This window comes from Oryctolagus cuniculus, chromosome 3, assembly GCF_051225735.1.
Source record: "Oryctolagus cuniculus isolate XC-2025 breed Fujian yellow rabbit chromosome 3, ASM5122573v1, whole genome shotgun sequence".
In the NCBI taxonomy this organism is placed as follows: Eukaryota; Metazoa; Chordata; class Mammalia; order Lagomorpha; family Leporidae; genus Oryctolagus; species Oryctolagus cuniculus.
Genome location: NC_142869.1, coordinates 157,693,280 through 157,719,760, shown reverse-complemented (window position 1 = coordinate 157,719,760; position 26,481 = coordinate 157,693,280). Strand labels below are relative to the sequence as shown.

Genomic DNA, 26,481 nt, shown 5'->3' with positions numbered 1-26,481 from the left:
AGGTTGAGAAGCTGACTCATGAGGCAGCCAAGAACTCTTGGCATGGAAGACCTCAGACAAGGTGCAGACACTCGGGAAATTTAGATTTATTAAATAAAAGTTTAAAAAAAAGTGTGGCACTGGCCTTCAAAGTGCAACCTGCAGAAATACCTGTCTGGGGATGGTGGTGGAGAAGTACATCAGAGAGGGGGAAAGATGCTAAACCATATTTCTTTATCTTTGAGACCTGCCTGAATGTATGAACACAGTCTTGTATTTCAGTGAGAAATGTTTTCACATATTGGTGTATAGTCTGTAGTTTGCCAAAGCCTTTTATCATTTTAACAAATTGACACACAATAAATCCACATAGAAAGTATAGTGTAATTTGAGATGCATATACAATGTGATAATCACTGACTCTGATCATATTTAGACAAGGCCATGGTCAAAGTGGAAGTTCTCTCCTCCCTTCAGAGAAAGGTACCTCAGCTTAGTGTGCTGTACAATGAGATTTAATGCTATAACTAGTACTCAAACAATATTTTTCACTTTATGTTTCTGTGTGGGAGCAAACTGTTGAAATCTTTACTTCATGTATGCTAAACTGATCTTCTGTATATAAAGAGAATAGAAAATGAATCTTGATGTGAATGGAAGGGGAGAGGGAGTGGATAAGGGGAGGGTTGCGGGTTGGAGGGATGTTATGGGGGGGAAGCCATTGTAATCAATATTCTGTACTTTGCAGAAGATCAGTTTAGTGTACATTAAGTAAAGATTTCAATCGTTTGCACCCCCATAGAAACACAAAGTGAAATATACTGTTTGAGTACTCGTTATAGCATTAAGCCTCAGTGTACAGCACGTTAAGGACAGAGATCCTACATGAGGAGTAAGTACAAAAAAAAAAAAAAAAAAAAAGAAATTATCAATTCCCAACTTGACTCTCACTGGGATTAAACATGACAATAGGTCTGATCTGATTTCATCATCATTTAAAAAAAATCATCTATTATTTTTCACTTTATGTTTCTGTGTGGGAGCAAACTGTTGAAATACTTACTTAAGGTATACTAAGCTGATCTTCTGTATATTAAGATAATCGAAAATGAATCTTGATGTGAATGAAAGGGGAGAGGGAGTGGGAAAGGGGAGGGTTGTGGGTGGGAGGGACGGTATGGGGGGGAAGCCATTGTAACACATGAGTTGTACTTTGGAAATTTATATTCATTAAATAAAAGATAAAAAAAAATATTCTGTACTTTGGAAATTTATATTCATTAAATAAAAGTTAAAAAAAAATGAAAAAAAAACAATGTAATAATCAACATTTTAATTTCCTTAAACATCCTGTGTGAGAAGCTTTGAAGTCTTTTCTAGTTCTTTAAAAAAACAAAATAAGTTGATATAACTAGAATCTCTCTACTGCCCTCTAGAACACTAGTTCTTACTTCTCCAACCTAATGTATTTTGGTGTCCATTAGTAATCTCCTTTTAAACTTCCTCCCTCTCCACTTCCAGCCTACAGGGACTGGTATTCTGCTATTTCTAAGAAATCAACTTATAGCCTCATGTTCTCAAAAAACTGAGAACATGAACTATTTGTCTTTCTGCTCCTGGTTTATTTTACTTAACATAATGTCCTCTAGTTTATCAACATTGCTACACATGACAGGGTTTAATTTTTTTTATGGGTGAAAACTACTGCATATTGTCTCTAGGTATGCCACTAATTTTATTCATTCATCTGTTAATGGACACCACAGTTATTTCCATATCTTGACTATTGTGGAAAGTGCTACAGTAAATCTCTGATATGTTGATTTTGTTTACTTTGGAAATATACCCAGTAGTGGGATAGCTGTTCCCTATGGGAGAACTATTTTACCTGAGACACTTTGATATTGTTTTCCACAATGACTATACTAATTTATATCACCATCAACTTTGTCCAATAGTTCTGCTTTAGCCAAACCCTTTTGTTATTTTCTGCTTTTTTTTTCTAACTGGGGTGAGAAAATATTATGGTTTTGATATTCTTTTTTTATGATGAGCAATATCGAGCACTTTTTCCATATACTTGTCCATTTGAAGAAGATATCTTCTTTTGATCACTTTCCCATTTTTTAAAAAAGATATATTTATTTATTTGAAAGGCAAAGTTATAGAGAGTAGAAACAGACAGACAGGGAGAGATTTCCTACATCCTTTGTTTCACTCTCCAAATGGCTTCAACAGCCAGGGCTAAGCCAAGCCAAAGCCAGGAACCTAGAATTCCATCTTGGTTTCCACATGGATGACCAGGGCCCAAGTACTTGAGCCTTCTGCTGTTCTCACAGGCCATTAGCAAGGAGCTAGACTGGAAGAGAGCAGCCAGGACTTGAACTGGCGCTGATACGGGATGGCGGTGTTGCAGACAGCAGCTTTACCCGTTGTGCACAGGGCTGATCCCTTTTTGCCCAGTTTTAATCAGGTTATTTTTTGCTGTTGAGTTTCTTAAATTTATTATGTGTTCTGAGTATTAATCCAATGATAAACTGGAGGAGGAAAAGCTGAAAGTCTTTCCTTTAAAATCGGAACAAGACAAGGATGTTTACTTTTTCATGTTATTCACCAGAGTACTGAGGGGTGAGCTGGAACAACGAGACAAGAGAAAAAATAAAGGGAGTCCAAAAAGTGAAGGCAGATGTAAAATATTTATGTTTGCAGATGATACGATTTTATGTTAGACAAAGTTAAAGACTGCAACAAAAATCTGTAAGAATTGTGAAATCAATTCATTAAAGTAGCAGGACATAAAATCAACATACAAAGCACTTCTATTTACAATAGCTACAAAAAAATTCCCAAGAATAAGTTTAACCAAAGAAATGAATGCAAATCCTTACTTTTTTTTTTACATAGGCCAATTTGAACGATGACAGAAACTAATAGTGCATAACGCTAAACAATTCATAAAAAGGTAGCAAAGTTTACAATAAAACAACTTATACCCTGAACCTTCAACATAACATGAAATGTCAAATTCTCTCTTGTGGCTCACATTTCCTTTAAAATACTGTTGTTTTACATCTCTCTAAACAGAGTATTTTAAAAAGATCCTTGATATTTCTGGTGCAAGTAGTCTGCCAGAATTTATGGGATCAGTCCCACCCAGCATTGTCAACTCCTTCTAGGTGTCCCCTTTTCTTCAATAACTGGTTTTCAAATATTTAACTCCAAAAAGGTGTAACCATGATTATCCCCCATTCACAGTAGTTGAATGAGGTGTGGGGGAGCCACTCAGGAAAAGAACACATAAGAGAATCAGGTCACATGTATCTGTCTCATTAGGATCAAAGCCACACCTCTTGGAGGCCAATTCCTATTTTTATGGACCTTCAAACTGACAGTGCATTCCCTATTTTAAAAGAGAAACAACCTACCTTTTAAAACATTTTGCTCTCAAATAGCTGAATACTTTTAAACAAAAGCTATAAATAATCTATCCAATGAAATGCCTTCTGAAAACAAATTTCACTTCTGTCCGCTCTCCCCTACACACTGGGAGGAGGACTGTCATTTTAAAAGGGACAGTGACACTCTCAAGGAAGAGTTACATCCATGGCATTTAAGTTGTCTCTCACTTTTAGGGTCGATACACATTTATAGTGACAAATTTCCCCAAATTACTTTAGAAGATATGTAAGACAAAAATCAGTGAACAGAAGGGGCCAGCGCTGTGGAGCAGCGGGCTAACACCCTGGCCTGAAGCACCAGCATCCCAAATGGGTGCCAGTTCGAGACCTGGCTGCTCCTCTTCCCATCCAGCTCTCTGCTATGGCCTGGGATAGTAGTAGAAGATGGTCCAAGTCCTTGGGCCCCTGCACCCAAGGGGGAGACCCGGAGGAAGCTCCTGACTCCTGGCTTCAGATCGGTGCAGCTCTGGCCATTGCAGCCATCTGGGGAGTGAACCAGCGGAGGGAAGACCTCTCTCTCTGTCTCTACCTCTCTCTGTAACTCTGTCTTTCAAATAAATAAAATAAATCTTTAAAAATGTCAGCGAACAGAAACATATATTTTCACCAAAATCTGATAAAGTATGTAAAAATCCAAGGAAATAATGGAGGAAAATATCTTTAACATAAAGAATTCTAATAATCTCTAAGAGCAATATTTCAGTGGGATAAAATGCAGAAGATTTGTACCAATGCCAATTCAAAAGAGATATGAAATGTAATAAATACACACTTAAGAATTTAGCTACATCATTTTTTAACCAAATCAAACTAAAACAAAGTGTTTTTTTGTTCTTGCAACCTGTTGAGTATCCAAGGTTGGAAAGGGTTTTGGCAGGGATATTCTTCCATATCCTCCTGACAGGTCATCAGCTGGTGTCTACTTTCTGGAGTGTGCATTAACAACCTAAATAACAGCCTCAGAGATAGGAACTTTGTGGTGGAATTTTTTTCTTCTAATAATCTGCTCTAAAACATGATTTGACAGTAGGAGCTCAGAACCTGGACTCTGAAGTTAGCCAGTCGTACATTTGAGTCTCCTGTCAGTCATCCATTTACTGGCCCTGTGAACCCAACCAGGTTATTGGACACCCTATCATTGAACTCATTCACATCTAGACTTCCTCAGTCATACCCGAGTCAGTGTAAAGAAGAGAAGCTACCCAATAACATCATCAAAGTCAGCTTCAAAAATACATGTAAAACCAGTAGTAGCTTACTATCTGGCATGTGATAAATACTTTGGAAACTTTGGGCCATCATTAATTATTGTTACAAGGGAAAAACTACGGAGATGCTTCAACAGTGAAATGTGAGTAACAGCCAGGAACCAGTCAGAACGATTCTAAGGGAGTACCATCTTGAGAGTGAATGTTAATTGCTCCCCCAATAACAATTCTCCCTTTGCTCTACACTAACAAAATATTTACCTGGGCACCTCAGCCTCCAGATTAAACACCCAAAATATTCCCTGTGGACATATGAATAAGTGATGACAAAATAGAGCACACTGCACCTCTGAAGGGAATATGCAGGCCCTGCCGTTTCCCCATTTCCCGTCTCGTTCAACAGAACCTGACATGGTTGTGAGCCATTCAGGACATGGGAAAGAGGATAATCCTCTAGAGATAGTGGACCAAGATAAAAGGACCTCAGGTTTCAACACCGCGCTTGCCAACCATCTCCATTACCTTAGGAGGAGCCAGGCACATCAGTCTGGACTGACAAGAAAACAGAAAGAATTTATTTCTTGTTTGAATCACACAGTCATTTGGGGTTTCTGCAACATGCAATCAAGCTGTATTCCCAATAATACTGTAACTAAAAATGAGGATGATCAATGACAAGATAAATGGGTCACTATACTTTAAATTCCAAAACAAATCACCAATCCTCTGCACTGAGCAGTCTTTATTTTAAAAAATATATACTTTTCTCTCTCTCCTCATCCCTCTATTTGTCTCTTTCTCGATTCCTATCCTCCTCACTTTCTCCTCTGTGTGTGTGTGTGTGTGTGTGTGTGTGTCCTTAGAAAGTGTAAAAAGGGGCCTTCATTGTAGTGTAATGGGTTAAGCCACCATCTTCAACACCAGCATCCCATTTGGTAGCTGGTTTGAGTCCCGGCTGCTCTACTTCCAATCCAGTTCCCTGCTAACGCTCCAGGGAAAGCAGTGGAAGATGACTGAAGTGCTTGGGTCCCTACACCCACGTGGGAGATCCAGATGAAGCTCCTGGTTTCAGGCTTTGACCTGGTCCAGTCCTGGCCCTTGTGGCCATTTGGTGAGTGAACCACCAGCTGGAAGATGTCTCTCTCTCTCTCTCTCTCTCTCTCTCCCTCTCTCTCTATCTCCCCCCCCCCTCTCCAATCATACCTTTCTTTTTCTTTTTTTTTTTTTTTTAGATTTATTTATTTGAAAGTCAGAGTTACACAGAGAGAGAAGGAGAGGCAGAGAGAGAGAGAGAGAGGTCTTCCATCCTCTGGTTCACTCCCCAGATGGCAGCAATGGCCGGAGCTGAGCTGATCCGAAGCCAGGAGCCAGGAGGTTCTTCCGGGTCTCCCACAAAGGGGCAAGGGCCCAAAGACTTGGGCCATATTCTGCTGCTTTCCCAGGCCATAGCAGAGAGCTGTATTGGAAGTGGAGCAGCCGGGTCCTGAACTGGCGCCCATATGGGATGCCAGTGCTTCAGGCCAGGGCTTTAACCCACTGCGCCATAGCGGTGGCCCCCAACCTTACCTTTCAAATAACTAAAATAAATATTAAAAAAAGAAAATGTGAAAAAGGCAAACTAATGAGTTAAAAATATCTGGTGGAATGGGGGATGAAATTTATTTTTATATATTTTATTTAATTTCTAAATATTTGCAATACTTCTATTTCATTTTGTAATTACAACATATTTTTTATTTTTTTTTAAAAGGGAGCCCACCACCATGAAGAAATCACATTTTCTTAAGTCTTGAATTACCATTATCTTTATCTTGGATTAAGAGTCACTGCATAGCAGATATGTACACACACAAATTATGTATCTATGAGATGCCTGCAGAACTCTAGGAGATACCAGGCAAAATGACTTTGTTCTTTACATGATGAAATAAGAAATCCAAATTTGACTTGTGGAATAATCATGTTAAACAGTATTGTTGCGCATATATATATATATATATATAATTTCAGTGTATTTGATTATGGAGACAAAAATTACATATTCTATGAAGTCTGACGTCTGAAATCACCAGAATTCTGTGTGTCTTCATTTTACCAGGCAGGCACTGAGAAGGTGGTCTGGCTTCTATTTGCAGCCATTAACTGTGCCAGTTCTGGCAGAAATGAAGAGGTCTAGAGGGAGAAGTTTCAATTCTTTTCTCAGCGACATCAAATGCCACAATAGAAGAAAAGCAGAATCCAAATGTTTTGTAAGAGGAAAGACTTTGACCAAATAATCTCATGTGTACCCAGGTTGTCTTTTATTGGAGAAGAAAAGAAAAACATAATATTTACATCTTGACACAGAAAACATGTTATGTAAGAATTCTTTGAACTGTTACCTCCAGGAACAATTCAGCTAAAAATGAGAAAATTACAGTTTCAAACAATAAAACATATGCTGTGGAGCACAAAAAACAATCTGTATACATTCTGTAAGGCTAGTTGCTGTATGGATGTCAATGAAAATGTAACAGACAATTTAATAACAACATTCTCTATTTAAAATAACAAATCTGCATTGAGGATACCAAGTACCAATGGTAGCAGCAAAGCTGAAGGATGTTGGCTGGTGGGGTGGCAAGAAGGTTGCTGGTGTTGGAAATACATCACTTGTGTGCTATAGTGCAGCACTCAAAAATCCATTTCGCTCTTAGACAACTGGAGAAAAATAATTTTAAAGTATTTTACTAGTGAACAAGTCGAAGAAAGCAAAAACACGACCAAGGGAAAGATTAATGCAAAGACCAGATAGTGCATAAAGGAAAATCTAGAGAGTGTGTAAAATAATTAGGAATCATAAATATGAAATAATACAGCAAGATAAAGGATATTGAAAAGAATCACATACTAAGCCCAAATTGACTCTGCGATGTTTTCAAGGGCCATTCAGTACAAAATTATATAGAATAAATAAAGGGATAGTGAAAGACACCAAAGAAGCTGTGATATCAGACAGAATACGAGTCAAACAAAATGTAACTAGAAAAGAAAAAGATGGATATTTTATTTATAAGTTCACTCAACAAATACTTGTTTATATTGTTTAGTTTAGTACTCTGTATCAGGCATTGTGTTGAGGACTGGGACTAACGCACAAACTCTCACAGGGCTCCTGTTCTGGTGAGGAGAGACAGAGAATAAAATACTTTGGGAAAATATACAAGGGATAAGAATGAGGGAGGAAAATAAAGAGACATGGGTAGAGAGCATTTGTGAGAGGAAGATGGGTACCATTTATGTATTTGTACAAATGGGTGTCCAGTGAAGGTCTCAAGAAAAAGTAATGCTGATCAAAGAAGAAAGGAGGTGAGGAGTCAATCCTAAAGAATCACACGCGTGAGGCATCTCATCCAGGGGGAACAGAAAGACAAAGACCTCATGAGGAATTGTCTGGGGGACTCAGGAGCAGCCAGGAGTCCAAGAAACCAAAACAGACATGCGAGGGAAAGGCCACAGAGCCAGGAGTCATACAAGCGAGCCTGATCATCCAGGACTTGATGAAAACTGTAGAGATTTTGGCTTTTATTCTGAGTGAAACAGGAAATTGGAGAGTGACATGGTCTGATTTGCCTTAGAACAAACTCACCGTGGCTGATTTGTGCAGCAAGGCAGGGAGACCAGACAGGAAGTTAGTGTAATAATTCAAGTATGGGACAGGTGTTGGAAGTATATGGAGATCATGAGAACACAAACCATTGAAGTCTGCTAATAGAATCAACACAGACAACTGAGTACCCTGTCATTTCCTAAGATAGTCGAAGTTGGGAGTCAGGATTGGTGGAAGACCAGGAGATGAATTTTGGATGTGTCAAGCTTGAGAAGTGCATTAAATATCTAGATGGGTGCTGGACATGTAACTCTGGACCGCCTTTCAGAGTTCCAGTCTAAAGACATACATTTGGGAGTCATCTGTAAAGAGATTACAGCAATGAGAGAGTCATGCAAGTGTGCAGGCAGAAAACAGAAGTGGCCCAAGAAATGAGCTTTGGGGACTCCACTGTTCGGAAGATAGAAAGATGGAATGGGATACCCAAAGAGAACTGCGAGGCCAGTGAAACAGTAGGAAAAGCAGGCAAGGGAGGATGCGTTCTGAAAGTCAAGACAATAACGCAGCCCCAGCACAATACAGTGATGCACATCAAAAGCTACCTGCAGTCAATCAAATGAAGACCGAGAACATGAAGGAGCATAGCAACACCAAGGCACAGGGGAGATTGATAAGGGAAGTTTTCCTATGGTGGAAGCAGAATTCTGTTTAGAGTGGGTTCAGGAGGAAAGAGCTGGAAAACAAGTGGAGATGGTGAGGACAGAAACCTCCTTCCAAACTTTAAGCAGGAGAGAAATGTGTCAGACCTCAAAAGACAAATATACTTTTAATTCTAGAAATAACAGCCTGTGAAGGAGCAACCACTATTGTATCCACATTGGCTGATTAGCTTATATTATCATATGTTAGCTTAATAATGTGAGAGAAAACACCAAGGCTTTAATTATGAATGAACATAATGCCTCAAAGAAAACGGAATTCTGTACTAAAGATGTGGCTGGTGGGGCTGAGCAAGCACACAAACTCTTGCTTCAGGATGGCAGGGAGTTCTTCCAAAGGAACCCATAGTGCTGTTGGTCATGTCCCTTGAGCTTCAGTCTCCCCTTCTGCTTGTGCACCGATTATTTCTTATCAAAAACTTATAAAGGTCTAGTAAACTTTCTCCAAAACATATACTACACATAATTTTACTACCAATATTGCCTCCGAAAACCATCGCTCAATCAGCTAAATTTCGTTTGACTCAGTATTAATTTTTGTAAAAAAAAATTAAAGCCTTTAAAAAATCAAAAATGAAAATATCTATCCTTTAAGAATGAATAGTACATCAACCCAATCCCTCTCTGAGTGCATAATTTTAAAATTTCAATCATCTAATTTGTTCTCTATATAGTTGGGTTTTAAAACCTGATTTCCCTAAATTGAGATCCATGTGAACTTTAATCACTGCTGATAGCTATTTGCCAATTCTTTTTTTTTTTTTAAGAATTATTTTATTTATTTGAAAGACAGAGTTACATAGAGAGGTAGAGCCAGAGAGAGAGAGAGATCTTCCATTTCACTGGTTCATTCCCCCAAATGACCTCAATGGACAGAGCTGAGCTGATCTGAAGCCAGGAGCCAGGAGCTTCTCCAGGTCTCACGCAGGTGCAGGGGCCCAAGGACTTGGGCCATCTTCTACTGCTTTCCCAGGCCATAGCAGAGAGCTGGATGGGAAGAGGAGCAGCCAGGAATTGAACCGAGCTTTAATCCACTACACCACAGCGCCAACCCAATTTTTGCCAGTTCTTTATTAGATCAAATATGGCTGCTTTTAGCTATTATACAGTAAAATAATAGTTATTAAACTTTTAATTAATTAGTTAATATCCTGTCAAGCATCAATATTTCAACAAGCAGTCTATTTTCCAGCATCTCTTAATTAGACATCTGAGTGTTATAATTATTCTCCTCGTACATATTATTTTCTCTTAATTTATATTTCTTAAATTATAGTGACTACATTCTGTCCTGTGTATATTAAAACAAACATTTCAACATAATTTAAAAATACTCTGTTATTCAACATTAATCCAATTCACACTAAACTAGAAAGAATGACTATTTTTTCAGGGTAAGTGATTCTGTATTTTAGAGGATCATTTGATTCTAATCAAAACAAACTTTTCGGAATTGCATTATCCTATTGTTGTTCACAGATTTAGACATTTAAAAGAAGCTTGTACAAAGAATTCCTGTTTATTTATTAGGCTTATAATGACCTAAGCTATTTTTATCTTAAAAGGAACACTAATTTCTATAGCATTCCCTAAACATTTGCCCCATCTTGATATGGTTATTTTTAGCAATCTATTTTTTCAGAATCATTTAGAGTAGCACATGTCTTATCAGGGACTCTTCAGCTACACTCTTAACAAGGTCAGCAGCCAAAGAGGACACTCTTGACTTTTCACACAAATGTATAGTTCTAGAAGCTTCCTCATAGCCTGGCAAGCAGGGGAAAGCACAACTTTGATATTCTCTCTTTTTTGAATACTTTGAGATATCAAGAACATTGGCTCCTTTTCAAGGATCATAGCTTTTACTCCACAAATCTCTCCCAGTCCTCAAAAATTTTAAAGCATTAGATCCATGATAAAATGCTAACAATACAGCTATTGACAGCAACAGGTAACCAGTGGATATAAAATATACAAGGCTTTCTCCAAGCTTGAATCAAACAGGATCTCACATATCTCAGATCTTGTTCTTGGTAAAAGGGGATAAAAGGAGCTGGTAGAAATGCTGTTGGCTGGCACTGGCTGGGGTGCTGGAGGATGGAGAGGTGTTAGTGAGAGGGATCCGGTATCTTTTTGTTTCGTTAAACCCTGGCTTGACAGGAAACATAGGGAAAACTTACCCACAGAAATGGCGCATCCGCTATGCAGGCCAAAAAGTAGATTCTCCCACCGCTATGCAGAATAAAGAAACTTATAGTTCTCTTTCTCTCGTGTTTCTGGCTACAGTCATCTCTCTTCCCTTATTCTGCATTCACTATTGTACTCTATTCCAATCACTTAATTTTCTTTCTTAAAACGTTGAATGCCAAGAGTAAAAGCCCTTAGGAAGTTCTCCACGATTGTGTGCCAATTCAGTTCAAAATCTATATAGACTCTTGGACTTGTTAAAATGAGAGTGTGATTTGATTGACCCACTTTGAGTCTACTTTTTCAAAAATGAGAGAGATTGAGTGAATTTGAGGGTGAACTGAATTCTACTTCCAAATGCTGGAATTGTGATCGCAAGTTTCTCACCCTGCTGATACGTGTGCTGAATGAGCCGAGGTGGTGGCAACATGGAACATTTGGCTAGATGGAGTCTATTGCATCCTTTTTTTAAAGGAATTGCCTTGGAAGAAATTTCACTCATTTATGTTGCTAATATTTACTGAGCATCTACTGTATGGGCAAGAGGTTTCGAGAGTCCAGTAGCTGTTTATCTTCAGGAGCTCAGACTCCCCCAAAGGGGAGAGCTCTGGAAACAATGGAAATGCAGCACAAGTGCTGTGCCATCAGAGGTGAGATGATGTTTCCCAGAGAGGGAGGGAACAGGGGTGACTTAGAGAAGGTTCGGAAGAGGTGAAAGACAACTGGGAATACATGTGGCCAAGGACCAGCACAGAAAGAGGAAACGTTTGAGCCCCGTGGGAAGAACACATATGTGAAAGTTCAAGTAAAGCTGGACAGGCAGCCTGAGCTCACATTTGGAAGCATCGTGCATGGCCTGCTAAGGGTATCATATTAAATCAGGGGTTTCATGGACCTCGGGGTCCTTAACAAGGATGAGCTGAAGAAACACAAAATCTCTCCCCTGTTTTCTCAAAGATCCCCACGGTCAGGGGCCAGGTCGGCCTCTACTGTGCTTCATTTTTGAAATCAGTGCAGAAGAAATGTCTTTCTGAGAACTATAAAAACACATTCTGTGAGACATCCTTTCCTAGGTCACAAGTTCTCTAAAGCATTGCAAATTCATTGCTACAGATGTACAAAAGGCCCTTTAACATTAGTTTTTAACAAGCTATAATTTATGTGCAGTAAACAATAACTGCAGAGGCTTTATTGAAGTGCATACATTATGGAAGCAAAGCCACTGGAATGCCTTTCCTAGGCTGACAGCTGATGAGTTTGTTGCTATATGCAAGGCTAAATGTGTATGTGTGTGTGTTAATTTTAATACAGTGGAACTTATCAGATGTATCCTGATCAACTAATATTTGTCCTTCAGATGTCTAGGTAAATGAACAGGAACATTTATAGTGTATAGAAAACTATTTATTCTTGAAGAATATATAAAGAACCTGCGAGGGTTAATCAGTGGAAACTTAACTAACTCAGGTCTGTAAACCTTGAATAGAACTACATATGTATATATTAATGTTGTCTCACTGAAATTGCACAGACTTGCAGATCTGATTGTAACACAATGCAATAATCAAGCATAATTGCTTACAAACACAAAAGCCCATATCAATCTTTCCGTGATGAACTATTTCCAGTGAGTTTTCTCCAGTAGTCCAACCACTCAATAAATCTCCTGGCAGACTGTGCACTGTAGTCTCAATGCCTCCCATTAAAAGAGCCAGCACTCCCTAGGTAATTATAAATGAAAACTTACTACATGGAGGTACACTTCTCTTGCTGGTGGAAAACCCACCCTGCCTCATGGTAAAAGGGCTTATATATTGTTATTATTTATTGGCAAAGAGACAATTTGGCTGAATATCTTATTCTCTCTTTCTTGAATGCCATCAAGTCTATTACAAGTGAATCTCTTGTTATGTTTGTCAAACTTAAAGTAATTTTTGCAAATTAACGGATGCTGCAGGATTCTGATTTTAAAATGTGAAGAACAAAGTAGATATCTTGAAAGGCTCCCTCCAAATGGGGAATTGTTACATTTCTTCATAGGCATTGTGCCGTAGGTAGAGAGTTTGGTATAAAATTTTGCTGAACAAGGAAGCATCTTGGGTTTTCTTGGTTTCCTCTGCCAGAATACTGAATAGTTAAGAAGTAATGAAAGGTTAGGACGAACATAATTTGGAATCACAGACAAGACAGAAGTATCGTCTGATACTTTCTTGTGGGATTGGTAGTACCAGATTGTGCTGTATCTTAATGCATTTAAGTGCAACATGCACTAGCCATTCTTGGCTCATTAAGTGATTTCACTCCTCATGCTTTCCTTAGAGGAATCCATTTTGCAGGCACCATTACTGTGTATGTTGAAAATTCTTTGGAGTAGCCAAGAATCGTATATCTACCTACTCAGGCTTTAAAATTCTGGCACTCAGGGTTTACCCTTCTCCCCAAATAGCAGATGCCACCGTCAAAAATTAAGTCTCAAGCTGGGACAGATTTAAATGTGAAAAAAATACGTGACATTTCCTTGTAGTAGTTACTGAACAGAACATACAAGAAGAGTTTCTTAACATACTCATTTTGCTTATATATAAGTATTTTCCTACTTGCACGATTATTTTGAACATGATAGGATGGATTATTGAGAACTAAATGCATCTGAGAACAGAAATGTGAAGCCCAACCAATTTCTGTATCAAACTTCTTCAATAAATAATCTAAAAGGGGTAACATAGGCTTATCTTTTTGTTTCTGAATATTGCCATAAAAATGGTAGAGTAACACAAAAGAGCTTACATTACCAGGTGAAACAGCAAATGTTCCAGGCTCAAAAGTGCTGTTCAAAGTCTAGTACCTGCTAACACTAACCGATGGAATAAATAAAGGGGAGAGTGATCCAACATGGGAAGTGAGATACTCAGCAGACTCATAGAATGGCAGATGTCCTAAATAGCACTCTGGCCTCAGAATCAGCCCTAAAGGCATTCCGATCTGGCTGAAAAGCCCATGAGAGTATTTCAGGCATGGAAAGCCAAGACACTCTGGCAAAAGATCTCTGCGAGTGAGATCCCAGTGGAAAGAACAGGTCTTCAAAGAAGGAGGTACCTTTCTCTGAAGGGAGGAGAGAACCTCCACTTTGACTATGACCTTGTCTAAACAAGATAAGAATCGGAGAACTCAGAGGGCTTCCATAGCCTTGGAAACTCATGACTGGAGCATGGGGAGATTACTGAGGCCATAGACAGGAGTGTCAATTGGTAAAGTCAACAACAGGAGTCACTGTGCACTTACTCCTCATGTAGGATCTCTATCCTTAATGTGCTGTGTATTGAGATTTAATGCTATAACGAGTACTCAAACAATATATTTCACTTTGTGTTTCTATGGGGGTGCAAACTGTTGAAATCTTTACTTAATGTATACTAAACTGATCCTCTGTAAAAAAAAAAAAAAAAAAAAAAAAAGAAAGAAAGAAATTATCAACTCCCAACTTGACTCTCACTGGGATTAAACATGACAATAGGTCTGATCTGATTTCATCATCATTTTAAAAAAAAATCATCTATTATTTTTCACTTTATGTTTCTGTGTGGGAGCAAACTGTTGAAATCCTTACTTAATGTATACTAAGCTGATCTTCTGTATATTAAGATAATCGAAAATGAATCTTGATGTGAATGGAAGGGGAGAGGGAGTGGGAAAGGGGAGGGTAGTGGGTGGGAGGGACGGTATGTGGGGGAAGCCATTGTAATCCATAAATCGTACTTTGGAAATTTATATTCATTAAATAAAAGTTAAAAAAAAAAGAAAATGTATAAAGCAAAAAAAAAAAGTGCTGTTCATACACTCAGAGACTTTTTAAAATGAATTTACGTGTTTATTTTCTCTCTCCTTTATTGAATAAGAAATGGTTCTGATTTTCCAGACTTAAAATCTAATCCAAACAGTCTAGCATTTATTTTATTACTCTTGATTCCAGTATGCTCCCAATGAGTACATTTTATATCTTTAACCAGATTAACTTCCAAAGACAAAAGGCACTTATGAATTTCTGAGTGCAACATCGGGCACACAGTAACTGCTCAGTGAACACCTGCTGAACTGAGTTTCCTTGATCTAACAGGATCGAAACCCTTCAGAGAAGTACAGCACTGTTATTCAGTCATCAGAAGAGGCAGACATTCTTCCAATCCTTTCTTTATGACGAAAGAAAGAAAAAGGCTCAGAATATCCTGTTATGTGCTATGATTCAACTTAACAATTTTTCCAAAAGTTATCATCTTTTTAATGTTCAAAATAAAGCAACATCAAGTTTGAACAGCAGTAGAAAAAATCTCTATATAAGTATATATGTCCTTATTCATTGATTTATGCATGTGCATACCACTGCATAGGTATATGTAAATATGTATTTATCTACATGTAGTCAAAACATGTTTATATACACATAAACATCACATATCTACTCTAAAAGCTATCAAAGGAAACTTTTCTTTAACCAAACATTTCTAATGAATAATCCAGTCATACTTCTTAACATATCTACATTTTTTCATTCCTAAAGGAAAAATATGTTTACATTTCAATTCTTGACAGCTGTCTCTTTCTCCCTTTCCAAAATTTGAAGATGCATTAATTTAGCATTTCATGTGTCCTCAATGTGTTTTGAAATACAATAGATAACAAAATCCTATTGCATTTTTCATGAATTAAAAGACCCACTAAAATAAAATTTATAACAAACTCTTGCAAGTCTGTATGATGGATTATTTTACATTGCACTATTTTTTGCATAAAACACAAAATGTAAGCAATTTAAAAAGATACTAGTTTATTCAAGAGAAACATGACAGCCTTCAAGCAATCTGAACTGGCAGATATCAAGAATGCCTATGAAGTAGTAGAATGTTAGCTGGAACGTAACAGGAGTGCATACATTCATTGTAGGAAGGACAAATCTATGGGTTTTAAAAGTGAAGTAAATAGTTTTGAGATGGGCCCTTGCTAAGAATAGTCTGATCCTACACGTATGTTCAAATCCTTCCATCCTTAGAAGAAAAGTTTGCTTGTTTTGGTTACGTCCTGACTATGATTGCTGCTAAACTAGATTACTTTCAGCAACATTTCCTCTTTTTGCCACTCAAGGCACTGAGTTAAGCCGTTCAGAGGAAATGTTTAGCTTCACTTCCTAAAATTTGTAACAAATTTAGAGTTTTACTATTCAATAAACAAGCAAGCTTCCAGCTAGCTTTCTCTGCTTTTCCCTCTTTTTTTTCTCCTCCAAATGATCAACTGTAAGCATTTGCTGCATCGCATAACCTTCTTGGGTGTGTTTGTGGATACATGTCCCATGGTACACCTTCACAGGGAAGGCATTCTCTTGAGGTTCAATAGTGCCTCACAAACACAGCACCGCAAGCTATCAATTACACCAATAATGTTTGTATCAAGTGAAATAACATATTTGAAAGTGCTTCATAAACATTAAATTAGCATATAAAGATACATTATTTTACTCCAAGTGATCTATGAAATTTCCATTGTGACAGTCACAGTGTAATAACCTTTTAATGAGCTTCCTGATTCTCAGTTCCAAACTTCAATCTTCTCTTTACTCTGCTCCCTCACTTATCTTCTTAAAAGAGGTTTTTTCTCAAGTCCTTTCATTGCTCAAAACTCTTCTGCTGTTCCCCATTGTGTAGTGGATAAATTTCAAGTTTCAAAACCTTCAAGTCGTCATTGGAGATCCTACCTGAGACTTTCCTGAGAAACTGTCTGAGACCTTCCACTAGTACACATCCCTCTCAGTCGTTCCCTCTTCCTAAACAACATATTTATATTGTTGTAAAATTATTTTGAAATCCATTCTCTATAGTTACTCCTTCACTTACATTTTCCATGAATGTTTTAAAGACTGCTGCATATGCATGCATTTCAAAACTTTTGTACTGAAATAAGAAGCACAGCAGATAACAAAATCTCATTGTATCTTTTCATTCCATTTTCCATTAAGATTTTGAAGAACCCTCGGATGTATCATTGACAACATTAAATATGCTATGTTGCTGTGACAAATGGCACTTGCGAACCCCATTTCAGAGGTTGGTTCATTTATCTTCCCACCAGCTAATAGAGTTGAATCTCTGGACGAACTCCAAGACTATGTGACTTGCAAAGACTAAGAGGTCAACCACTATAGACCATATTCCTCCTTCTAGGGTTACTCTGAACGGGAAACTGCATCAAGAAGCAGAGAAAGAGATGGGAACTTTTCCAAGACATTTGTCCAGTTACACCAGTTTTGTTTCAGAATAGCACGAAACTTGCCAATATCTCCACCTAAGATTAGTAGTTTTATGAGGTTGGCCCAGATCTATAGTTTTAAACCTTGACTGTATTCTTCAATCACTTGAGGAATTTTAAGAAAATATCCATGTCTGGGCCCAACACCCACACATTATGATGAACTTGATTTGCAGCCCAGCATCAGTAAATTTTAGAAGTTCCTTAGTATATTTGTCAGCTCAGGCTGCTATAACAAAATACCATACTTGTCACTAAAAATCAGACATATTTATTTCTCACAGTTCTGGAGGCTTGTCCATCCAAGATCAAGGGACCAGCAGATTTGAATACTACTGAGGTTCTCTTCCTGCTTTGCAGAAGGCTGACTTTTTCTTGAACCCTCACGTGGTAGAAAGAGAGAAAACGCTCTCATCATTTCCTCTTCTTATCTAATCTCTAATCTCAGTTATGGTGGCTCCACTCTCAGGATCTAATTACCCTCTTAAGACCCTCATCGCAAAAAACCATTGCTTTGTCAGTGAAGGCTTCAAATATGAAATTTAGAGAGGGCACAAAAATTCAGTCCATAACACCAGATAAATCCGAAATGTAGACAGGATCAAGAACTGCTGTCACAGATCAATGTCTGCCAAGCTTTCTTTATTTTGGAACAACTTGACAATGATATCCGACGTGCCCTAAAAAATATCCTTATTTCTCCTGTGGGCAGATTATGACTTTGTACAATTCTGCATGGCAGTTGAAGCACCACTATATATATATATATATATATATATATATATATATATATACACTCTATTGCAGAAAATGAAAAATTGCAAATACATAAAAATTTAATTGCAGAAATATTTTTTAATGTGAAGGCAATGTGATTGAAAACCATAAGAAAAATACACAAAGTTCTTCATAGCTGTCCAGCATTTTCTAAGGCTGAAATCAGATCTCTCATTAGGGCCATGCTCTCTGCTTAAAGAGATCACTTCATAAAGCTGTTATTTTCATTTATTCTGCAACAAAGTACTGAGTTTATCAGTTCAAAGACAATGGCTAGTGCTAAGACCTACCTTTAGGTAAATATATTAGATCCTTAGGATTCAAGAAATAGGGAGTTCAGTTGAGTGGCAATGAAATAGTAAAATAATTATGGAGTAAGTGCTCAAAGGGAAGGCAAAGAGAGGAGAGGACAGAATTATTTTTCAACAGTGGGAAGGCACCTATAGTCTAACCATGGTTATAAATATTTTAATAGAATATCATTTTCCCTCTAATTAATAAATTATTCTTTCCAAATATGTTTAGACTACTTCCAAGGAAACTTATGAAAAATTGACCTCTTTTTTACATGTACATAAATTGACTCATGCTTATTTGAGTCAGGTCAGAAAGTTTATATTAACCAGGACACTGAATAATTGAATTTATTTTAATATCTGTGGGCAAATACAAAAAGAAAAAAAGACAACTAGCTCATGTTAATACTGGAAATTTAGGTATAAACATCTGTCAACTCATATTTTAAAATTTATGGTAACTATAAAGTCTCCAATTTATATTAGCACAGTAGACATATTTTTAACTGGTTGTATCAATCTATCCACTGAACTCTTTGTCAAGTTTATTACACTATCTTAAAGTAATGTTCAAAGTAAGTGAGGGTAAAGATATTACAACAAAAAATATAAAGAAAAGCAAGAAGGGGGCAGGGAAGGAAGGAGGGAGGGGAAATAATGGAGCAAAAATCCTTACAAAAAAAAGAAAGCATGAGTTTTTTTTCTCTGCTTTTGACTGCTGTGATAATTTCTAACTTGTCCCATGCCCCATTCCATCGGAATTCAACTCAGCTCAAATATCTGCTGAACATCTACTATGTGCAGCACATCATCTCTGGCCTTAATGATAAACTGCACACAAACTCCAAAAGCACACAATTCTACACTGTAACTCTATTTCTTATTACTTTCCAGGTTTTCAGAACTGTTTTGGGCCATGATCTCCTATGGTCAATGCCAAGGGAGGATTTATCCAATACTATGGTTTCTGAATGATTGAAAATACTGTCTGCGGGCTCAGCATACTTCATTTTTCATTACTGACCACCTCTATTTCTGTCTCCTCCCAAACACATGAGTTACACACACACACAGCCACATTCACTGCTTGATTCCTTGGCCCACTGGGACATATTCAATATCCACTGGTGCCAACTCCTCTGGAATCACATGCTCACTCATCATTGCTCCTATGACCACACATGCAGTATCCATCCTGGGAGCTTTACTTTCCATGAATAGATAGCGCCTGGGTCTAGGTGATGCTCAGGTGCATTTCTAGAAGAATCAATGACAATGAAGTTCCTGTGTCAGAACTGCCATTAAAGATGGAGAGGTCAAGGTGAAGCCGACCTAACTCTGATTGGAATCAGAATCAAAAGAAGAAAAGATTGGAAATTGGCTGATCCCCAAAACAAAAGCCTATGATCATGTACATAGCTTCATGGTACAATCTATGATCTTATGCATTGACGATTTATTGTATAGTTACTACAGGTACTCAGTCAAGGTATACAAGGAAGATTGAAATTCAGTATTTGCTGTGAATGAGCAAGACTAGTGAGGGAGACAGATAAATTACAAAACAACAGATGCTGGAAAAAAAATTGCAGAAAATGTATTGAACAGATCACACATTCCCACACAGCAACATATCTCCCTTTCAATCCCAGTCCACAAAGGCCACCGAGTGGTTATTAAGCTTCCCCCATCCATATTTGCTCTAACAACGACCACTATCCTGTCCCTGTGATGTTTATGTGACTGACACAACACAAACACACATTAATCAACATGTGTCAGTGCTTCAAATAATTCAATGACTTAAGAAATCTTTTCTAGTTGAGTTGACAGTGCCTCTTAAGTGTTACCAATCGTTACCTTACTTGTGTTTCTGTTATTGATGTAAAACGGTGGTATTCAATAGACTTTTGGCAGTGATCGAAATGTTCTCCAACTGTAGTGTCTGTATGGTAGCCACTAGACAAACGGACTATGGAGCATTTCTAATGTGGCTAGTGTGACTAAAACACTGACTTACTGAATAAATTTTACATTATATAGCCACATATGCTAGTAGGCTACAGTGTTGGACAGCATAGTTCTAAAATATAAGTGTTTTAGGATTGTGCAATAGGATAATATGATTTTTTTTCATTAATGCCTATGTAGTTTATTACACATACTATACACTGAAGAATCACACACACATAAAAACTGGTTTCCTTTTGTAAGCTGAGAATTTTGCTATGGATTCAGTAGGAAATTGAAAATTAAAGCTCATTTAAAGTATGTTTATTTGATTAAATTGTTTCTGACTTTTAGCATGAGCATTCTTGACAGAGTAGGAAGCATTTTAAGGTACTTGAGAATTAGCACATTATGAGATATTTTGAAATATTGTTATTCTCAATCAGTTGTGAATGGATAAAATATCTAAAGGATGAGCTTTAAAGAAGGTTTTCAATGTGGGGATTGGATCAAATTAGCTGCATTGTGAGCACCATGAATATTAGGACTCCATGTATATGTGCTGTTGAATTATTAGCGTCTAGAATGCTGCCTATCAGATTTGGGCACATAATAAGCGCGAAATGGATAAGCAGTTAAAACCTTGTGGACAAAACTACACTATAACTGGATCATGGTGGTTGTTACATGACCATATGTATTTGTCAAAAATTCAAGATGGTTCACTGAAAAAGGTAAATTATGTCACTTTAAAAAAAGTAAAAATAAAGTAATATATGAGGACGTGGGAAAAGTCATGAACATGAAGTACAAGTGAGCCAATGGGAATGTGAAGTGAGGATTACGTCCCACGCAAGTCAGTTCAAAAATCCTAAGCAGCAAACTGAACTGGAAAGGAAAATAGAAAAAGCCCCAGGCTCTGGAATGGGATGCAGGATACAGGCCGACACAAGCTGTGTGATACGAGGTAGGTCATTTGACTTCCTTGGGCCTGAATGTCCTCATTTAAAAATACATAAAATGAGAACACCTACCTCAATGATTTGGGGGAGACTGAAATGAAAAAAAATTTATATAGAATTTTCAGCACTAGGACTGCACCACATAAATAGCTGAGTAGATGCTAACTGGAAATAAAGCACAAGCTCATTTTCTGAATGAAGCCCTTCCTTTTAAGGTCTTCTGGTCACAGCTAGGGGGTTCCACTTCCATGTTAGTCTCAGCAGTTGGCAGATAGGTGGTCTAGCACAGTTATCAGGTTGGACATAACAAAAAAAGAGTACAGGAAATGGGAAAATAAAGCTCACGCTTCCAGAAAAACCTGAATTTTTGCCAGAAGCCAAATTCCCACAATGTAAAAATTTAAGCAAGATCTCAAATCTCTAGTGCAGACATGAGAACAGAAATTAATTCATCAATGAAGTGATTTATCCTGGCAAACTTCCCTGAGTAGAGGCAACCCATAGTCTGAAAAAAAAATAAATAAAAGGAGAAACAAAGAAAATTTCTCCTATACAAATCAAAAGTAATTAATTTTCAGAATGGAGACTAGTTATTATTTTGGGGGAAGCATAAATATTTTATATTTATTGTCATGGTTTTCTTTTCAGACGATAAATAGACCAAACTAAAAGTCACAACATATTGAATTCCACTGACACCATACCCAGGATAATCTAGGAAATTAATTCTTGCAGAGGCATTGAGTATGGTTTATAGTTAATGTGACTCTTAAAGCAATGCCATGACTAAATACATAAAAATTTGATTTATTACATATTTAATAATAATATTGAAACATTTGAGTTCAGTGTACCTTGCAACACTCTAACTCATTTAATTCAAAGATTCTAAATTCTCTTTAATTGAAAGAAACTATTCCTTAAAAGCTCTTAAAACACCTACCTCTCTTCTATGACTCACAGTTAAGCTTCCTTACAGGAAAGTCATGGTAATTTTTCCCATAAGAAATACCTGTTCAGTGGGTCAAGAAGGGATTTGTTCCAGTTCATATACTGTCATGATAATTTCTCTGCTTGGAGAGTTATTTATTTATTTTAAAAACCAACTGCTCTGTATACCCTGTTCAAAATATCACTACATTTTGGTCACAGAAAGTGATAAAGTCCCAATCATTCTAAACTGCCAATAACAACTTGTTAGTGAACTCTACAGCATGTTCCTAGATGATAGTAAGAATGGCAGACCAGGGTTCGAAGTGTATTGGAGCGGTCATCCTGCACAAGGCTCGAGCATTCAACATTTAGTGAGCACCTATTACATGCACCAGCCTACCTCCCAGGCTCCAAAGGCACTGAAGATGAGGAACAAACATACCTACCATGACTAGAGCAGGCAGGCACTCAGAGTAACGGAATTGAAGTGGAGGCCTAATTTTTCATTTGAAGATCAAGTGCCTCAGTTTGTTGAAACATGCTACCCCAAAAATAGCATACTCATCTCTGAGGTTGCTAAGCCTTCTAGGTCAGTCCTTTGGTAACAATGTAGGACAATTTTGTTATAACAGTCAGGGATACAAAAGTAGCCACCTTCAAGTTCTGGCAAAAATATTTGTTTGATTTCTGACACAGGTTGACATCCAAGCTTGGGATCCTTGTGAACAATGAATATAATACTTTAAACTGAATTTTTTACATCACCAAAGAGTCACATAAAATATTCAATAAATGTAAATATATATACCCAAAAACATGTTCCAAGTATGCTTTACTGAGAAAAATCTTTGTAAATGTGATATACTAATATAGTGGAATACTACTCAGTCATAGAAAAGAATGGCATACTGATACACACTCTAACATGGATAAACTTAGAAAATATTATGCTAAAGCAACAAAAACAGACAGAAAAGGCCCCATGTTGTGTGCCTCTACTCATATAAAATGTGTAGAACAGGCGAATCTATAGGAAGTGGTTGCCAGGCATTAGAGTCTGAGGGAGTGGAGAATGACAGCTAATGAGCACAGGGTTTCTCTCTGGGATGATTAAAATGGCCTGCAATTAGACAGCGGTGATGGTTGCACAACTGCATACAAGTACTAAAAAGCACTGAACTGTACATTAAAAAAAAACTGGATTGTATGTAAATTTGTTCCAGTTTTTCAAAATTCACAATACAGTCTGGTAGAATGGTTTTCATGATATATAAAGCAATACTCTGGTTTATTTCCCTACTAATGTGAGATTTACTTTAGTAATTTATGACCCAAGAGGACCCAGTTTTGTTGTTAACTAGTGCTAAATGCAAATTCAACAGGTGTGTGTTTGATGGCCAGGGCACTGCACAAAAACATCTTCCCCTCTCTGAAATCAACAGAAGTCTTTTCCAATCAACTAGGACCAGAGATTTCTCTACAAACCCTAGGTGTTAACTATATGCATCACCTCACTCCGGAGAACTTGTATCAAGCTTTTTGAATTTAAATTATGCCCACAAATGTGGTGGGACACGGACTATGATCACATTTGCAATGCAATTTTCATTGGTTAGAACTTGAAAATGATTTCTATTTGTAAAGATAACCGTGCCAATGGCAGCACCAGCTAGTGAATGAACCTGTAGGTTTAATCTCTGTTATGAACCACCTAAAATTTAAAACGCAAATGATCTCTATGTGTTCTCACAAATCATGACACAAAAGCACTCAACTTTTCAGGTTAATGCCTCCAGGATTTTTATATCCCATCGTGACTGAAAATAGTCAAGAAAAAAAAAAAAGACAATTCTTCTTCGATAAAACACAGAGATCCAGTCTTCCAATTCTCCTGAACCTGAAAACTTGAATTTGCATCACAAGCAAACATTCGCACTGGTTATTTTAGAAGGCAATTGCAGTTTTCCTTGTGCAACCTGAGAGGTGGTGGGTGATAAATGCATGCACGAAAAAATACATCAACCTACAGCTCTCCTTCGCCTTCGGCAGCACCGGCAGACGCTCGAGAGAGAGATTTTGATTGAAACTTTTTTTTTTTTTTTAAGTAACTGCCCAGACTTGAATGTGACTAAATCGTAAGTACTAAAAAACACTGAAAAGTCAGGTCTGTGCTTGCTCCTGTACGCACTACTCTTCAGGCGTGCCTCTGTGTGTAATTCATATCCGACACGTGCATTTCTCCCTGGTGCCCATTAAATACCCGTAACATGAAAATGCACAGCGCTACGTGGCCCCGCACCACGGTTGTATACCTGGCCGTTTATCCGTCTTGAGATTCGTTATCTAAAAGGCCCTCTCCACACTTTGCAAAAGAGGACAGACGGGCGCAGCTCGGGCTGGGGCTATGACCACGCAACCTCTCCGCTCGCGGGTCCTGAGCTCGTGCCCCGGGGGCAGCCGGAGCGTGGCGGGGGCGAGCAGGGGAGGGGGCGCGCAGCCCCGCGCACCTGACACCGTCCCGTCGCCGCCGCCAGCGCGGGACCCCAGCGACGGCCAGTCTTCGTCCTGGCTCGATGGCGGCAGACGCCGGCAGCGAACACTACTCCGGCTCCCCAACCCGCGCCCCGCCGATCCCGGGGATGCAAGCCCCCTGAGGTCTGTCACTCACCGAGGCGGCACACACACAGCAGCTGAAGGCACGCGAGGAAGAGCTTGCGGCTGCTCATGGCCAGACGGTCCGGGGCCCCGCGCCGCGGCCCCTCGGCTGCTTCTCCGGGTGGACAGGGAGGGGGCGCGACGGAAACGCTCTCTTTTTATGCTCCAGTGTACATACACACGGATCTGAGTGCGTGTGCGCGTGTGCGCGCGCGGGCGTGTGTGTGTGTGTGAGGAGAGAGAGAGAAATAGAAATATGGATGGATGGAACGGAGGGCTCGTGGGGGAGCGCGAAAGCGGGGGCCGTGGCCGAGGCGCCCGTCGGCGGGCGCGCGGGACTGGGTCTCCTGCGCCGGCGGCGGCGGCCGCGGTCTGAGCGCTCGGAGCGCGGCGGCGCGGGAGTGCCGGGTGCGCGCCCCTGGCCGGGCGGTGCGCGCCGCGCTCGGGCGGGGGCGGGGACGCGGGCCGGCGGCGCGGGGCGCGCGCGGGGGCGGCCGTGCCGCGGGGTCTGGATCCCAGGGTAGCCATTCACACTCGCACGCCCCTCCCCCTGCCCAGCGCCTGTGGCTTCGCCGCCCTGGAGTTAGTGGGACCTGCTGTGGTTGAGATTCTTCTAGGAGAAAACGGCTGTTGCTTAGGGCGCCTTCATCCCTTGGGAAGAGAAGAGGAGGCCAGACCCCCATTGTCCCGCACAGCCAGAGGCTGACCTCAGGGCTTCGCCCCTGGGAGTGTTTTCCATTTTATTGTTGTCCTCGGTGAGGATGCTAAGTGGGTCCAATCACAGAGTGGTGGGGACGCCTGGGTACACGGGGTACCCCTCCCCCTCTTTCTTTCCATTTTCCAAATAACCAAAGTTATCCCAGACGCCATTGCCTCTAGGGCAGTTGACACCAAATAATCTCCTGGCTCTGATTGTGAACAGCCTGACACTGACCCTCCGCTAGACCCCAATCGAAGCGTCCCGCTGTGCACAGCTGCTAGGGGAGCTTCCAGCACTGTGCCCGCCCTGCGGGTCAGAGCTACCCCAGTGCCCCTCACACAGGGTCGCGCGCAGAGAATCTTTTAATCACCGCGTGCACGGGTATTCAGACACAGAATGCTGCTTCAGAGCCCGAAAGGTTACCCTGTGTGTGCTGGCTTCTTCGTGGTGTTGGTAACTAGACCGTGAACGCCCTGACGGCAGGAACTTTGCTTTTTAGTATTATAACCCCCAGCTCCTGCATGCACAGTGACAAAAATGAATGAATGGATGAATGAATCAGTAGATGCTCCCTAAATGTTTGTGGAATTAACTGGAAAACTAAACGAAATGACAGAGCAATTAACTGGTGGTGCCCTCCACCATACCCTGACTACACCCAGCCTTGAAAATCTGGGAGATTCTCATTTATATGATACCCAGTATATATTAGTACATTTTTTTCTCCTTATAGGAGACCCAGTTTGGAAGCTTTTAGGAGTTCCACCTGAGGCA

General features: G+C 39.2%; 1 protein-coding gene across 4 annotated transcripts in view; it reads right to left on the bottom strand.

The window, feature by feature from the left end:
- PTPRZ1 (protein tyrosine phosphatase receptor type Z1) overlaps positions 1-25,352 on the bottom strand; it is a 200,020-nt gene extending 174,668 nt beyond the window's left edge. For all 4 annotated transcript variants that reach the window (XM_051848907.3, XM_051848908.3, XM_051848909.3 and 1 more), the window contains exon 1: positions 25,021-25,352. In XM_051848907.3, the coding sequence (XP_051704867.3) occupies positions 25,021-25,078 (58 nt within the window). In that variant the 5' untranslated portion in view covers positions 25,079-25,352. The remainder of the gene's footprint in view (positions 1-25,020) is intronic.
- Between the last annotated feature and the right edge of the window lie 1,129 nt (positions 25,353-26,481).